Below are 15,976 nucleotides of genomic sequence, written 5' to 3'. Positions count from 1 at the left end.
GACACATATCGTATGACACACTTACACAACGGAACAATATTTGCTTTTACTTAAAAGGAATGCTAATAGCACATACAGTACAAAGGAACAGTGACTTGTATAAGTATAATTAATAGAAATTGTCATTGCACATAATTATACATGGTTCTAATCACTGGGTTTATGTGTGAGGTAGTAAAACAATCTCTTCTATCTGTATGCTTATTTGATAGTGAGGTAGCAGTGACACTCCCTGTCTATGTGTTTCAGAACCTCTCATTACAGCACCAGCTTCTAATCGATTGAACATTCCTGACAGTGCTGAAAACATGTTAAAGCACTGAGGATTAGAAGCAAAAAAATAGAATAAAATCACTTTCAGCAAAAGAGCACCAAACATCAAACATGTTTCCCATGGTGTAATATCAACATAATGTCCGTCAATCTGTCTGTCTGTCTGTCTGTCTGTCTGTCTGTCCACGCATCTACCAAGCCAGTTCAGTTGCATCCCAGTTGTAGGCCTTGCCGGTCTTCTCTATGTTCAGTGTGTCAATGATGCCCATCAGAAAGTTGACAGAGTGTTCTGTGCTAAAGAGCTTGTCCTTGGGAACGTTCTTGTGGTACGGCCGGGAAAGGTCTGTGTTGACGGTGCCTGGGTGTAAAGACACACACACCACCTGGGAAACAGCACAAATGATAACGAGTCAATCAGAAATCCTAGCTGTTGTGTGGAAGCTGTAATTGTAATTATAGGTATTTTTGATACAGGAACTGATCTTTCAGTAACGTCACACACACCATATACAGTATTGCGTACATAATTACATGTAATCAGTTCTGGAAGTTTTACATGGCCGCAGGCCGCTAGCCAGTGCCTACTAGCATTGTGTCTAAATCACAAAGATCACTTAAAAGTTATTTCTGCATCTTTCACACAGTTGTCATTGCGGACTGACTGAGACATAAATATTTTGAGGCAATGACATAAACAAAAGTTATAATTTATTGACCCCTGTGGAGATATTCAGCCTCTTTGTTGGGCCCATCCTAACTTTTATGAGCAGTGGGCAGCCCAAGGGACCAGTACAAGCTATAAGATCAGTCAAGGCAGTGGTGTGGCAGCAGTATGTCCTTCACATGCATGTCTTGTGGTGTGGAAGGAAACCCAACTGAACACGGAGAGAACATAACTCAACACAGAAAGGCCCATACTGTAGCTGCTAACCACTGAGCGACTATAACCATTATATTCACCACAACCCACTGAACAAACGGAACACTCCAACAGCAAGGGTGATAGAGACTGTATAGAGAAAGTAGCTCTCAATGTAGCCTGATAGGCTGGTGTTCAATTTAGCAAGTTCCAATGTATACGTTTATGATACTAGATGATGATTTGATGAACTACCTTGGGTCGACTGCGTGCCAACTCTATAGACAGGTTTCTGGTGGCCATGTTGAGAGCTGCTTTGGACATCCTATAGCTGTACCACCCACCAAGACCTGGACAAGAGAGGAGCTGTAACTGTTGACACTCGTACACAATGTACAGTATACAGCATGGGCAGTGGGCACATATATTAGCATTTTTTTGGGGGTCCTAAAAAGCAAACATCTTATATGTTTTATAGCACACACCATCTACTACACAAACCTTCACACTGACCTTGGACTTTGAGAGATAGAGTTGCAAACAAATGCCTTATTAGATAGATAAACATGACCCTTTCATAACTTTAGGTACATAATGTACAATATGATTCAACCCAGGGAGTGATTTTAAAGAGACACTTTTTCAAATAGTTCAAATAACCGATCTACAAGCTCACAACGTGTCGATGTAGATCGGCTATTTTGACTATTTTCAAATATTTTTCAAAATAGTAAAAAATACCAAAAACCTTTAGGCATAAAAGGTAAGGCAGTGCAGAAGATAGGGCGCCCAATCGCTGCTTTATTTTCTGTATTTTCACTATGTTTCATTAGAACGCATACAAAGGAGGTGGATTGCCCAATCTTGCCCAAGGAACTAAACAAGTTATTTAAATGTGACTGTACCGTACCATTATCACCTATGGAGCCCACTTTGGCTGTGATGTTAACAATGATGCCACTGTGGCGCTTGGCTTTCTCTGGAGGCTGAAGACCAAACCCTCCTCCTCCTCTCTGGAGAAGGGGGGCGAAGTACTTGGCCATCACCAGTGGACCCACTGTGTTGGTGGTCAGAGTGGAAATGATTCCCTGCCAGAGGTCATGCAGAAAAAAATATTTATCAAATACAATAGTTGATATCACATTTAAATGGCATAAATACTGAGATAAGGAAAAAATGGGAGATCCCGCACACTGTCTTCACTTACAGCAACAAAAAAAGGATTTTATTGCGAGTACGTTTCGGTCAAACTGACCTTCATAAGGTATCTTCATGACATGAGATACCTGAGGAAGGTCAGTTGGACCTAAACATTGTACTCGCAATAAAAAAAAAATTCGGCTGTAAGTGAAGACAGTGTGCAGGATCTCCCATTTCTTCCTGTCTCATGCATTGGCTGCCTGCTCCCACACACCTGTCCCAGTAGGTGTACAATTTAACGTAACTTAGAAGATCTATAATCTATAAGATGAAATGAATGGATGGATGGGTGTTGTTCTGAAAGGGACTGATCTGTCAACCAATCAAACATAATCAATAAATTAATACATTTGAGTCTAGACATTTCCATAGAGCTAGACAGAAGACAAGATTGTCATGCCTAATACTCAATCAATGTTTACAGTAAAACCCTGTCTTAATTTATAAAGTACTCATTGTGCAGAAGGTCCCATTTCACAAGTTTTCAGATTTATAAAAATCTTTTGAAAATATTATTTTTCAAATGGCCGCAATATAAGGCTGAAGTGGTTAATGTATCATACATTAACCACTTCAGCCCTATATACATTACTTTGTAGATTTTGATTATTATTACAAAACATACATTATGTTTTGTAATAATAATCAAAAGTGGAGTAAAAGCATAATATTTTCCATACTTTCAGTAAAAGTACTGAAAACTAGAAATACTCCAGTAAAGTAAAAAAAAAAAGACCTTACATTATACCTTATAAAAAATTGTACTCAAGTACAGTACTTGAGTAGATGTACTTAGTTACTTTACACCACTGGTGAAATCCAAACTGATCTCACCTGGGCAGAGACATCTCTCAGACTGGTCTCTCCTTTACCGGAGGGATGCAGCATGGCCGAGGCATTGATGATCAGATCCACCTGACCGAACCTCTGCTTGACCTCCTCCGCAGCAGCTTTGATCTCATCTTCTCTGTTCACGTCCAGCTTCAGAACGGTCACTCTGTCGGGGTGTTGGGCGGCCAGGTCCAGCAACTCTGTGGCTCCTTCTGGGGCTCTGCATGTCGCGATGACAGCAGCACCAGGACCTTTATTTCTTAAAATGTGTTTGCAAAATTCAAGTCCCAGTCCCCTGCTCGCCCCCTGTATGACAGCTACTGCTGAAGCCATGACAGCAAAGCAAATGATAGAAGGACACACTCGTGCATGGAGTGTTTGGTAAATATATTGCGCCCTCTGTGGGTCGCTAGAAGGAGACTTATACAATCTCTACATCCGGTTCAGAACGGATAAGGAAACGGTCTGCGTTTCCGTATCCCTTCTTGGCCGGATCTTTCCGGTTATAGGCTCTATGCACAGCAGCCATATTGTGAAGACATTCACAGGTGTTACCAATGATACTAATGAAGGCTCTGTTCCATTCTGGTCAAACAGAGTCAGCGACTCAGGGTGCTGATATTGTGCATGTTGACTCACTGGTCACTGGAAACACTCTGCTACACCAAGTGGCTCTAAAAAAATAATCTCATGGTTCCTTAAGGGGTTTCCAAATGGCCCTTTACGAGTGTGTAACTCTGAGAGTGTACAAAACACAAAACATTTGTACACTCTCAGAGTTATGGGGGTCGCGGAAATTGAAAAATCTGAGAACCACTGTGCTACACTAAATGGAACAGAGCCTTCATTAGTATCATTGGTAACACCTGTGAATGTCTTCACAATATGGCTGCTGCCCATAGAGCCTATTTTGGAAATCATATGATGATGATGCTGCTGCTGATGAATAGGCCCAGTCCGGGCCTAGATTCTGATCATTTCTACAGTGCTTTTTCATTTTGTTATGAATCAAAAAGCCTATCATTCGTCAATGCTGGTCTTATTTTGAAGTCCACCAAACGGAAAGTATTTCTTTACTTTTTAAGTACGACTTGATGAAGTGTGTAAAAAACAAAAAATCAAATGAGAATCAGACTCAGCTGCCTTTAGGACTTGCAACGTGTAAAACAAACAGAGGCGGAAAGTAACTAAGTACATTTACTAAGTACAATTTTGAGGTATTTTTCTAATTACGTTGTAGATTTTGATTATTATTACAAAACACACATTAGCCACTTCAGTTTGGCCATTTGAAAATAGCAGATCTACAAGCTCACAATGTGATGCAGTATGATATGCTATTTTCAAAATATTGCTATTTGTAAACTTGTGAAAACATATATTTTGATACCAATACCTTTGTACTTTTACACAAGTACATTTTTAATTCCGGGGGTTTTACATGTGAAAGAGTATTTCCACATGGCAGTATTGATACTTTACTTAAGTATGAAATGTGAGTACTTTTCCCACCACTGTAGCTACGTCACATCACTACGGAAGCGTCGCATCCAGAGGCAACAGCTCTTTTACTTGGTCTCGCTGTTTCTACTGACTTGTCTTGTTGACAATTAAACAGGCATGGCGTCCTACACATCATCAGAAACAACAACAGAGCCTTCTACTCTGTCCAGATATCTGGACGGTGAATTCTGGCAAGCCAAGGATCAACTCCGCGAAGATATCTCACGATGTGAGCTGTTTCACACCAGCAGGTTATTTATTACTTCCTCTTTAATTGGCTCCTTGTTACTGTACTTTTACTGTACCGATATGCATTGCAAAATTAAGTTATAGCTTAAAACCCATGTATGTATTACTCTGTTATAGTAATGCGAATGAGTGTGTCCGTGTAGCCCTGAAACATGACTGTCATAGCATGGCAGTCATGGATGAACTTCAACCTGGTGTTTGCACTTTCTCCCTTTTTAGGCCGTACATCTACATAAACGTTCAGATTTCAAATATAAAGTGCTTACCCCATGGCCACAGATGTTTGTCAATTATGTACGGGCCCTCAGAAGTACCCGTATCTTCCGTATTATTCAATACAAACTAAAAAGCATTTTAAAAGCCGATCGGTGGCCATTTTCTCATAGATTTATAATTTATCAGAGTGCAATACACCTCCCAATCGATAGGTTCGCATAATTGAAAGCATATGGAGAAAATACAAAAAAATGGCCACCGATCGGATTAAAATGCTTTTCATTGAACAATACGGAATATGCGGGTACCTTTGAGGGCCCGTACATAATTCTAACATCCCTGGCCATGGAGTAAACACTTTATATTTGAAATCTGAACGTTTATGTAGATGTACGGGCCAGAAAGGGAGAAAGTGCAAACACCAGGTTGAAGTTCATCCATGACGGTCGTGACAGACGACCGTCGTTGATTCATGGCTAGTGTGCGTGCAAAGCGCCTGTGGTGGATCTGTAGCCTATCCATCCGTGGCAACCGTGGCATGCATCACACCACTAAGAGCTCCAGTCCATATCCCAATATCCAAAGTACAAAGTATTTTTTTTTTTTTTAAACCGATTTGGACAGTTAATGCATAAGAGTCGTTTTGTATTTATATTGATGGTAGCCCTAGAATGTGTCTGTGCCTCCAATGCTGTCTGAATCAGAATCAGGTTTATTGTCAGATCACAGGTTTACAAGGTAAAAAAGTGTGTGAAATTCGTTTTTGTACATCATTCCCATCGCAACGTTAGTTCCATAGAAAGAAGAGTGGGGAGAGAGAAGAAGAAGAGGGGAGGGGGCAAGTGGGAAGGAGATCGAACAAGAGAACAATAGAAGGCCAAACAAGTTATCTACATATTTACAAAGTACCTGAGATAAAGAAACAAACTAAGGTGCCTGAGCATAGCAGCAATGTATGTATACTGTGCATGATATACTTATAGACGTTAAGGTGCTTAGAGAGAAAAAAAAGCGTGAAAAAAAAGACAAAAAGTTTGTGCATTATACATGGGATTAAGGTGCAAAAGGTCAGTGCGTGTCCACCTGAGGGTGGGACTGACCCTGGTATAATCCGCAAGTAGCTCCATGAGGGAGAGCAACAAAATTGACAGCTTAGAAAATAAATGTGAAAGTCAGCAGTTCACCACCCATTAACAAGTCACCAAACTGTAGTTAAACAAGCCATTAATTATATATTACATTTTCCATAGCTATGACCTGACACTGGACCAGAACAGGGACCTGACGATGGAGAGAGTTTGTTATTTCATTCAGTCACCTCTAATGAGACAGCACCTCAAAAACCAGGTAGGTTTGATCATGATGACGCAAGTTTTTGTTCACAGATTGACGGCAAGAATGCCTTTGCATAACTGCTATAAGATCTTAAAATAATGGAACCTACTGGTCACTAAAGTGATTTCTTTCTTACTTTCTTTCTTTCTATGTTTCTTTCTTTCTTTCTATCTAGGTAAAAGAGAAACAGCCAGGCTTCATTGCTAAAAGCATGAGCCTCACAGAACTCATATGTTCTGCAGACCTGGCCACAGGGGTGAAGGTAGGACACACACACACACACACACACACGCCCACGCACACACACGCAAACAAAGATATTCTGTAGATAAGGGATCTGCTGACCAAACATGATTTACATAATGTTCAAGTAATACTTGTTTACCTTGGTTATTATATTTGGTTACGTGTATCTCTTGTGCCCTGCAGTGTGTGGCTACAGGTAAATGGTGTCATGTAAGACGGGGTGTATTTTCACAGCCAAAGGTTAAATGCAAATGCGTTTTGCCTAACTATAGAATGTGAGAATCCAGAATGATTTATAATTAGGAGTTCACTGTCTTCGTCGAGGACTCTATAGTACAAGCTGTTGCTGGATGATTGAGCCTCAGCCTGGCTATGACACCACTGTACGAAACAAACAAACAAAACAAAAAACTCACACACTGCAGGGCTCCGATGTCAACTTATTTATTCAGGCCCAGCACCTGGCCTTTTTGGGTTTGGATGTGTGTGCATACTCATATCTTTTATGTAACACCAATGTACAAACCTCTTATTGGTTCCAATAGGTTACACCAAATACACTGATAACAACCTGGTTGCAGTCAACAGCTGCTTATCAGTGTCATTGACTAGTGGACACAGAGTAGGGGGTAAAGTTTCCATTCTTTAACAAGTACAACATGACCTTAAAGGGCAAGACCACTTTGGTAGAGGTTTGGGTTGTGTAGTTACCTTGACATGATGTAACTCCAAAGGTGGACAAGAAATAAAAAATAATTGCTCCATTGATTAGAAATTGATCATTCAAAATACGCTCCTTATTGACCATACATTGTATGGTAAAACAGTCTCAAAGTCACCCGTTTAGCACGTAAACAAACACAAACAAAGCTGATTCAGACAATATAGAACATCACCAAACCCAGCACTGTTTTCTTTTTTTATTAAAATGTCAACTTCCTGCAGATTTTACTATTTGAAGATCCGGATCTGCGGATACCGTCCATCAATTAAGTAGACTGCTATTCGGTTGCAAACTTTTTTTTATCAGTTACGATTGTGCTGAGCACAGTAGCATTTACTTTGATTTCAGTTATAATTCTTCCGAGCAAAGTTCCAATACTTTAGGAGTAAAATTAGAGATGTTCCGATACAGTTCCAAGCTTGTTGATCGACTATTTTCACTAAAGAGATTTGGTGTGTGAGGGAAGAAAGGAAGGAGCCTTGTATAGAGCCCTGGGGGACTCCAGTCAATGAAATATATAGGGTTTAAGTAGTTAACATTTGCAGAGTCCAAACACGACAACAAACACGAATGACGAACATAAAGTGATTGCCAAGTCCTTTTTTAAAGTCCATAGTCCAAATCGCCCTCACTGCAAGACAAAAGGGCAAACCATGCAGAGAGAGGAGATTGGCTGACATTTGACAACAATCAGCTCACAGGTGTACCTGTGTACCTTTAACACACACACACACACACACACACACACACACACACACACACACACACACACACACACACACACACACACACACACACAGATGTTCATTCACTATATGTCATTATCAAATCATTATATGGTCTCTGTGTCCCAGCTAGGAGTGGTGTGTGGTTTGTATGGGGGAGCTGTCACCAACCTGGGAAGTCCAGAACAGAAAGACGTATGGTACCTGCCTGTCACTGTATGTTAACCCACATTATTATTATGCCTGCAATATAAATGTCATTGCATACTCGAATATATATTATCATCCTTTAAAAATAATAGATTAAACACTATGTGGGTGTTTATTTGGTTACTATGTGAATACTATCGCTGACGTGTGTGTCTGTGTGTGTGCGTGTCAGGATTTGGCGTTCACTGGGATGTTTGCCATGACAGAGCGGGGTCATGGGAGTAACGTGAGGGGCATCCTGACTGAGGCTCACTATGACCCTAAAACACAGGTTAGTGGGTTTGTATGCCTGTATACACAGTTACACACACACACACACACACACACACACACACACACACACACACACACACACACACACACACACACACACACACACACACACACACACACACACACACACACACATGCTTGTAGATCTACTATTTCCGCTGCTTCACACTGCCGTGTAACTAAGTATAAATCAGGCATAACTGTAATCCTAACTCCTAAATCTTAATTATAAGCTCTTATATACTGTATATAAACTCTTTTTTTTGTCTGTGAGGACTGGGTAAATTGTCCTCACATTTTTTCTACTGTACTTGTGGGGACTTTGGGCCCTTACAAGTTAATACAATACAAGTGTTTTGTAAATGGTAGGCTATACTTAATTATCATGCAGTTCCAGTGGATGTCTTATTTATTTGTATGGATTATTTATTTAACTCTCAGTGCCAATGAAATAAAAGAATATGTTCATACTGTGCCAGCAATTTTTTTAAAGTAAAACAAAATAATAATAAGTTAAACAAGAAGCGAATGGAGCAGCAAATCTTCGGATCACGATATCTTGGGTTCTGAGTCTTTTTTTTTTTAACCGGATAACTCGTTCTTGGCACTGAGGGCATTCAGAAAAACTTGGGATAACTCGTTTTGGGCACTGAGAGAGTTAATTATATTGATTATTTATTGAATTAGTACCAAGTTATACACGGTTTATGACACAATTGGTAATTCTCACAGTACAATAATTGCAACTCTTCACTCTTTCTCTCTCTCTCTCAAGGAGTTTATCATCCATACACCTAGTGACGACGCCCAGAAGATGTACATTGGTAACGCCATGAAGGGGAACTATGCGTCTGTGTTTGCCCAGCTGATCATAGGTGGAGAGTCACAAGGTCAGCAGGAGAGGAGGAGTGGATGTTTTCCTGCTCTGGTTTCATATGATTGTTTTTTATGATGGGTTGATGGTATACTGTGTATATATATATATATATATATATATATATATATATATATATATATATATATATATACCAGAGGTTCGTGCCGCTATGCGACTCTCACATCTAGTTTGGGCTACTATGTTATGGCTGTGTCATTGGTGATATGAGCGTGACGACATAGTGACAGGAGGTCCCCCAACCGGCCCGTCCTCCCATAAGCCAATCTTAATATACAATACCATATTACTATATTGTCACTTTATTAGGTACGCCAGTTCAACTGCATGTTAATGAAGATTTCTAATCCGAATATTACATGGCAGCAACTCAGTGCATTTCGGCATGTACACATGGTCAAGACGATCTACTGTAGGATATGACTTGCAACACAGGTCATGAGCGAATCGTGTGTGTGTGTGTGTGTGTGTGTGTGTGTGTAATATAATAAAAACAACACCTGTTGACTGGGTGTCTTTCCAGGTCCTCATTGCTTCATTGTTCCAATCAGAGACGGTGATGGGATCATGAACCCAGGAGTAACTACTGTTGACATGAAACATAAAGAAGGTACTGTCTCACACATTTTATGTATCTGCCATGTCTGTTTACTTTTCATTGTTGTTTTTTGTTATCAGTCTGGCCATGGGTCTATGCCAGCTGAAAGGAATTATATTGGTTTTCAATGTCCCAGGTGTCATCGAGGGACACCGTCATGCTTTTGATGTGCATTTCAGTTAAATGTTGTTGATTATCTTAATCTATTGAAACTATATTTACGATACAATCCATATTGACAGAGAAAACTAACTCTGTTCCGATTTTCCCCAGTGTTCCTTCAATTCCCATGGTACACTTTGTGGGCAAGCATCAGCCTGGCACGCCCATGTGGTCTATTAATAGCCGCCATTACATCAGCCTGAATCATAATGTGATTCAGACCAATACATCAGAAAGACTTCAGAAAATATTATTTTCTGAAGTTAATTAAGTTAATTAATCTGTCTCGCTATTTCTCTCTCACACTCAGGTCTACATGGAGTGGACAATGGCATCCTCATATTTGACCATGTCAGAATACCCAGGGAAAACCTGCTCGGCAAGTCAGTAACACACACACACCTGTATGTTAAAGGGATAGTTGATTTAAAACTGCCCTCATGGCAGTTGAAATCATGGATGGATGTCTGTCTGTCTGTCTGTCTGTCTGTCTGTCAGTCGCCGCAATACTTATTTTTGACATTTATAACATCCACAACTACAAGTTGCAGTTAAACCATTGTTTCACAAAATGAGGTATAATGAGTTATGTCCCATATCCCATGTGCAACGACAACAGATGTGGACGTGACACTACTGTTTGTTTCGGTAAAGTAAGACGTATACAGACATCTTTGTCCAGAGGGGCACGGGTGGACATCTAGAAATAAGTAGGGCCACCTCATTTCTTATGTATTGGCCATAGTCTTTACTCTACGTTTGCGTGCGTTCGGGTGATAAAATGAGTAGCCTACTTGAAGTTTGCTTAAAAACAATGAATATGCCCACATGATTAACTGCGAGGCTTACAAGCATTGATACTGTACATTCACGTCATGAATTAAAATAATTTGAGAAATCATAGCAAAACATGCAGATGCACAGCAGACAGCCACACAAAGCTATATACATGTACTAATCACTAGGGCCAAGTCTTTAAAGTTATTGATTAGTTAAAACAACAACACCACAGTGCGTGTCTTCAGCCTGCCTGCAGGCTGCTGCCTGCAGTAGGCTATAGGACAAATGTTAATCACAACACCTTGACCGCAGTGCAGCGCTTCTGCACGCAATAGAGATAAAGAGCAATATCTCTTTATCAATATCTTAAGCTATTATTAACATAGGCACAGCGGCCTGTTAGTTTTGTTCATGAAGATCAGGCTACTCACTGCATAAGTCATCTTCCTCCAACTTCATTATCATCATTATCATCATTTCCAGTTGATAACATGGTCAATCGATAGTATCCTGTTTATCCATTGTCCCGAGTTTTTAATTCGTTTTAATTTGGAGCTTGAAAGCTCTGGCTATTGGCTTTCGTTGGAACGCATAGTGTTTCAAAGCCTAAAGCCATGCAAACTTGCCAGGCTTGCCCCACAAAAGTACGAGAGTCTGTGCTCTCATCGGCTCCATTGGTCAGGCGCCAGTGATATATGTACGTATATACAGTGTGTGTGTGTGTGTGTGTGTGTGTGTGTGTGTGTGTGTGTGTGTGTGTGTGTGTGTGTGTGTGTGTGTGTGTGTGTGTGTGTGTGTGTGTGTGTGTGTGTGTGTGTGTGTGTGTGTGTGTGTGTGTGTGTGTGTGTATATATGTATATAGATATGTGTTTATGTAACAAGACACCAATAATATGCATGTTTCTGTGTATCTGTGTCTTTATGCCTGTGCCTGCGTGCTTGCCTGGTTCTGATTGTGCCTTTGTGTACTCGTCCAAATGTGTGCTAGGTTTGGCAGTGTGTCTGCAGAGGGTGTGTATTCATCTCCCGTCCAGAATAAGAGTCGCCGATTCAATGCCATGCTAGCTGCCCTTACCCCCACCAGACTGGCACTCACTGTCCAGGCCATGGCTGCTATGAAGGTATGGGGGGGTGGGGGTCGTGTAGACTCTTCCGTAATGTGTTGGTTTTCAGCTCCAGTCCAGGGGACCCAGATTACTACACATTTTCCATCAAATGAAGACTGTAGGTGTATGAGGGTGAAATAGGTTATACTTACAGCAAGGGGGCGACATTCTTTGCATTTGTGAGACCTTGGCTCATGGCACTATCACAGAGGGGTCCAAACAGAGACAGGAGTATTATGTATTTGCTCTGATCTTCACCATCACAGGGCATTACGATTATCCTTTTTTAATATTATAGAAAATTCTCAAAGATTATCAGCTCATTATTATCATAGAAAAGAGCCGATTGGCTTAAACATTAAACATAAATAACTTTTGTTCACTCTCAGTTGAGTCTCAATTGGACAGGCTTGTTGCCTTCTTTTAGATCATTTCATCCCTATATTTTATACATGCTTATGTATTTGTTCACTTTGACTCCTTGCAATGCAACTAAACTGTTGTTTGTGTCTTGCATAGCTGGGTCTTATCATCGCTGTCCGATACAGTCACAGGTACAGTAGTACACACACACACACACACACACACACACACACACACACACACACACACACACACACACACACCTGATGTCCTTGATTCAGCCAGTAAATATACAGTTACGTACATGATAGAACAGTATCAAATAACAACATTGCTACAATTCAATGGAATACTGTTTATGAGATGTTTATTGTCTGTGCAAGGCTGAAGGTGTGGCCAAGACTAGGTTTTCACCCCTGTCCGTCTGTGTGTCAGTCCGTGTGTGAGCATCTAATCTCCGGCACCGTTGGACCGAACGGCATGAAACTGTGCACGCATACTCCTTGGAGGCCTGTTATAGCGCCACCAGGAGGCCGATTTTAGCAACAACAAAAAATATATATATATTTCATCTTGATTGGCTAAGATTAGCTTTCAACGTTTTTAACAAAATTCCTCAAATCATGAACGCAGTGTCTGATTGCTGTGATACTTTGCACGCACATTCCCACTAAGCCAAGGAAGAAACAGCCATATGGTGGCGCTATAACTGGCAGATTCACATTTTGGCCTATAGTTCTTGAACAGTAGTTCATACAATCAAAATAATGTTATTACGCGAGTCCCCAAATAAGCCATGCCCATTTCCACCTGACAAGTTTTCCGCCATATTTTTTCCAACTTTACTGGTCCACAGTAAGCTATCTGGCCTGGCGGAGACCTGTGGTCTGAAGAGCACATTTTCTAGTCTTTGCTGTATTTACCTGTCGGACGGATACAAAAACATGTTTGATGGCATTCAAGTAGATATAAGTAAAGTATTAATGCTACGTTGATAGAGAACATCTGGACATCTTTTCCAGCATGCATGCATCAGTGTCTTTACAAGATCATAATAATTGATCAATTTAAACAAAATCAAGTAAAAGAGACTGTGTGTGTGCGTGCGTGCGTATATATATAAAGAAGAACATCTTGTTCTGTATGTCACCACCCCCACACAGCAAGCCATGCATTGTTCCATTGCAGCAACCGCTGTTGTGTGTCTTCCCTGCGTCCTCACGTGTTTGTGTGGTGTGCATGTGCATTTTGTGTGTGTATATATATCAATGCTAAAGACACCCTGAGTTAGGTTAGTTACACTTAGATACTTGTAGTGGGTACAGGGTACTAGAATCAACCCCTGTTGACAGCTACACAGAAATGTGTCCTCATTGTCTTTCAACAGAGAAGCCACAAGTTTGATCCCAGGAATTGCCTATAATGTGTCTCATCAACAGCCACGTGTGAACCCCCTGTCTGCTCACTCATTGTCAGTCAGTCTGCATACTGTGAGTGTCAACACAGTCAGTTTTAGCTTAAGATTTTAATTGACACAGAATATGTTTCTGTGTAAGAATAAGACAAATTTAAAAAGTAAAGATTATGTACAAAATCTTGGCAAACACCCTCATTAATATGCAGCTGTTCGTGCTCGTGCATCTGTGTATGTATGCGTGTGTTCAGACAGAAGTTTCCACTGTGTAGGTGGATGTGTGGGTTGAAAGGGGGGAGGGGTTTCCTCTGAAACTGGCATCCCCAGAGAGAAAGGGAGAGAGAAGAGAGAGAGAAAGAAAGAAAAAGAGAGACAAAGAGAGAGAGAGATACATGAAAAGAGAGAGTTGAGGAGTTGTGGTGGGATTGGCAGCAAAATGACTTCCCCCGATTATGTAAACATAACACAGCTGTCTGTCTTTGAGTCTGTCTTTCTCTGTCTCTCTGTCCACCTGTCTGTCTTCCAGTGACATATAAAGCTTATTAAACACCCAAATGCCCTCCTCTCCAAAGCAGAAACGGTACAGCTCTCCACCTCATAAACAGCTACAACTTAAAGTGTTTGACTTAATTTAACTCTTGAGAGTGGAAGTTTTGAATTAGTCTTTTCTTTGACCAGTATAACCATTATAGTTTCCGCTGAGAAGACCCCAGAAATTAAGTGTTTGGGTCACGGTAATGATGGCCCACAAAATCTCTCTGTCTGCCTGCCTTTGTTTGAGTTACATGTCACTCCGCATTCCCTCTACACTAAACAGACAGAGGCAGCATGCTCACTACTGTACGCACGCGCGCACACACACACACACACACACACACACACACACACACACACACACACACACACACACACACACACACACACACACACACACACACACTACACCTGTTTTCTTGGTTTACTGTAGATTCGCATAGTGATAAACTTTCGTCATGTTGCAGGTGCACCCTGTGTGTGTGAGTGATTGTGTTTGTTCATGACCACATCATACATTCAAATGTGCTCACACATTGTACACACATACACTTGAGAAGGAACTAACCCTCAGCAAAACAGCTCTCTGTGACGAAACGGAGATACCCTGAAGGAAGTACATTTTTGCACACACACACACACACACACACACACACACACACACACACACACACACACACACACACACACACACACACACACACACACACACACACACACACACACACACACACACACACACACTCTCTGACTGGTTAATGGAGAAAAAAAGTTAATGAGTGTAAATGTTCATTTTTTTGTTCAATTTTCAGCATTAACACATTGTGTGCCAAAAACGGTCCGGACCGTTTTTCATAATCCAAACGAGGAGTTCCGAAAACGGTCCGGATCGTTTTTGACCCAATTTTATTTTTATACGTGGGGCGCTAAAATGAAACTTTGGGATCATCCAAGGAGTTTCTGAGAAGGATAGGCCGGATGTGGATCCATGTCAAAAATCCTTCCGGTCGGCCTTTCCAATGTTAACTCCTTGACTAAAAGCTTAATATCTCCATTTCTTTTTAACGTGGTGGAAGCGAGCCGATCGGCGATCACTCTGCAATGGAGGATCGCGTTAGAAATATTATTGTTCAAGGCGTTAGTCGGAACCCTCCGCCGTCTCGCACACACGCTCTGTTTACATGCACTTCCGCGTCGGGGCTTCTACAGCAGGAAACGTATCAACGTAAGTGGATGGAAGAAATGCAGGCACTGAACGTATAATATTTTAATAAACCTCTGGCATCCGATGTGTTAACAGGGTTTAGTAGCTTTAAACAAGAAGCAGCTAGAACTTTGCGCTCAGTGGTGTTTATGTACGGTGTGAGAGCACACATCTACATACATCATAGGTGTGAAGGGTGTGTTAGTGTTAATCAGATGTGGGCTTTAAATTGATGGCATATCTCTCCTGTGCATATGTGTGTACATCATAGGTAGC

General features: G+C 40.9%; 2 protein-coding genes across 2 annotated transcripts in view; one reads left to right on the top strand and one right to left on the bottom strand.

The window, feature by feature from the left end:
* Positions 1-3,518, bottom strand: LOC311058334 (C-signal). Its single transcript, XM_084075740.1, has 4 exons — positions 3,167-3,518; positions 2,043-2,220; positions 1,388-1,482; positions 1-656 (listed from the first exon to the last, which is right to left on the bottom strand). Exons 1-4 carry the CDS (start codon positions 3,494-3,496, stop codon positions 465-467), a joined length of 795 nt encoding a protein of 264 aa, XP_083931866.1. The 5' UTR covers positions 3,497-3,518; the 3' UTR covers positions 1-464.
* Positions 3,519-4,710: 1,192 nt separating this feature from the next.
* acoxl (acyl-CoA oxidase-like) overlaps positions 4,711-15,976 on the top strand; it is a 37,869-nt gene continuing 26,603 nt past the window's right edge. The window contains exons 1-10 of the mRNA XM_084075553.1: positions 4,711-4,917; positions 6,382-6,478; positions 6,642-6,728; positions 8,291-8,377; positions 8,544-8,642; positions 9,420-9,534; positions 10,063-10,149; positions 10,610-10,682; positions 12,068-12,200; positions 12,705-12,739. Coding sequence (XP_083931679.1) covers positions 4,784-4,917; positions 6,382-6,478; positions 6,642-6,728; positions 8,291-8,377; positions 8,544-8,642; positions 9,420-9,534; positions 10,063-10,149; positions 10,610-10,682; positions 12,068-12,200; positions 12,705-12,739 — 947 coding nt within the window. The 5' untranslated portion in view covers positions 4,711-4,783. The remainder of the gene's footprint in view (positions 4,918-6,381; positions 6,479-6,641; positions 6,729-8,290; positions 8,378-8,543; positions 8,643-9,419; positions 9,535-10,062; positions 10,150-10,609; positions 10,683-12,067; positions 12,201-12,704; positions 12,740-15,976) is intronic.

This window comes from Gymnoscopelus microlampas, assembly GCF_963454915.1.
Source record: "Gymnoscopelus microlampas genome assembly, chromosome: 13".
Lineage (NCBI taxonomy): Eukaryota > Metazoa > Chordata > Actinopteri > Myctophiformes > Myctophidae > Gymnoscopelus > Gymnoscopelus microlampas.
This window is presented reverse-complemented; position numbering and strand designations above follow the sequence as displayed.

What these genes read in the sequence shown, in the direction of transcription:
- LOC311058334 (XM_084075740.1), bottom strand. Translation starts at nt 3,496, where the DNA reads ATGGCTTCAGCAGTAGCTGTCATACAGGGGGCGAGCAGGGGACTGGGA. An exon ending in TGAGAGATGTCTCTGCCCAG is followed by an intron (nt 2,221 to 3,166) that starts GTGAGATCAGTT and finishes GACCTCTGGCAG; the next exon opens with GGAATCATTTCCACTCTGAC. An exon ending in GGGCTCCATAGGTGATAATG is followed by an intron (nt 1,483 to 2,042) that starts GTACGGTACAGT and finishes TCTCTTGTCCAG; the next exon opens with GTCTTGGTGGGTGGTACAGC.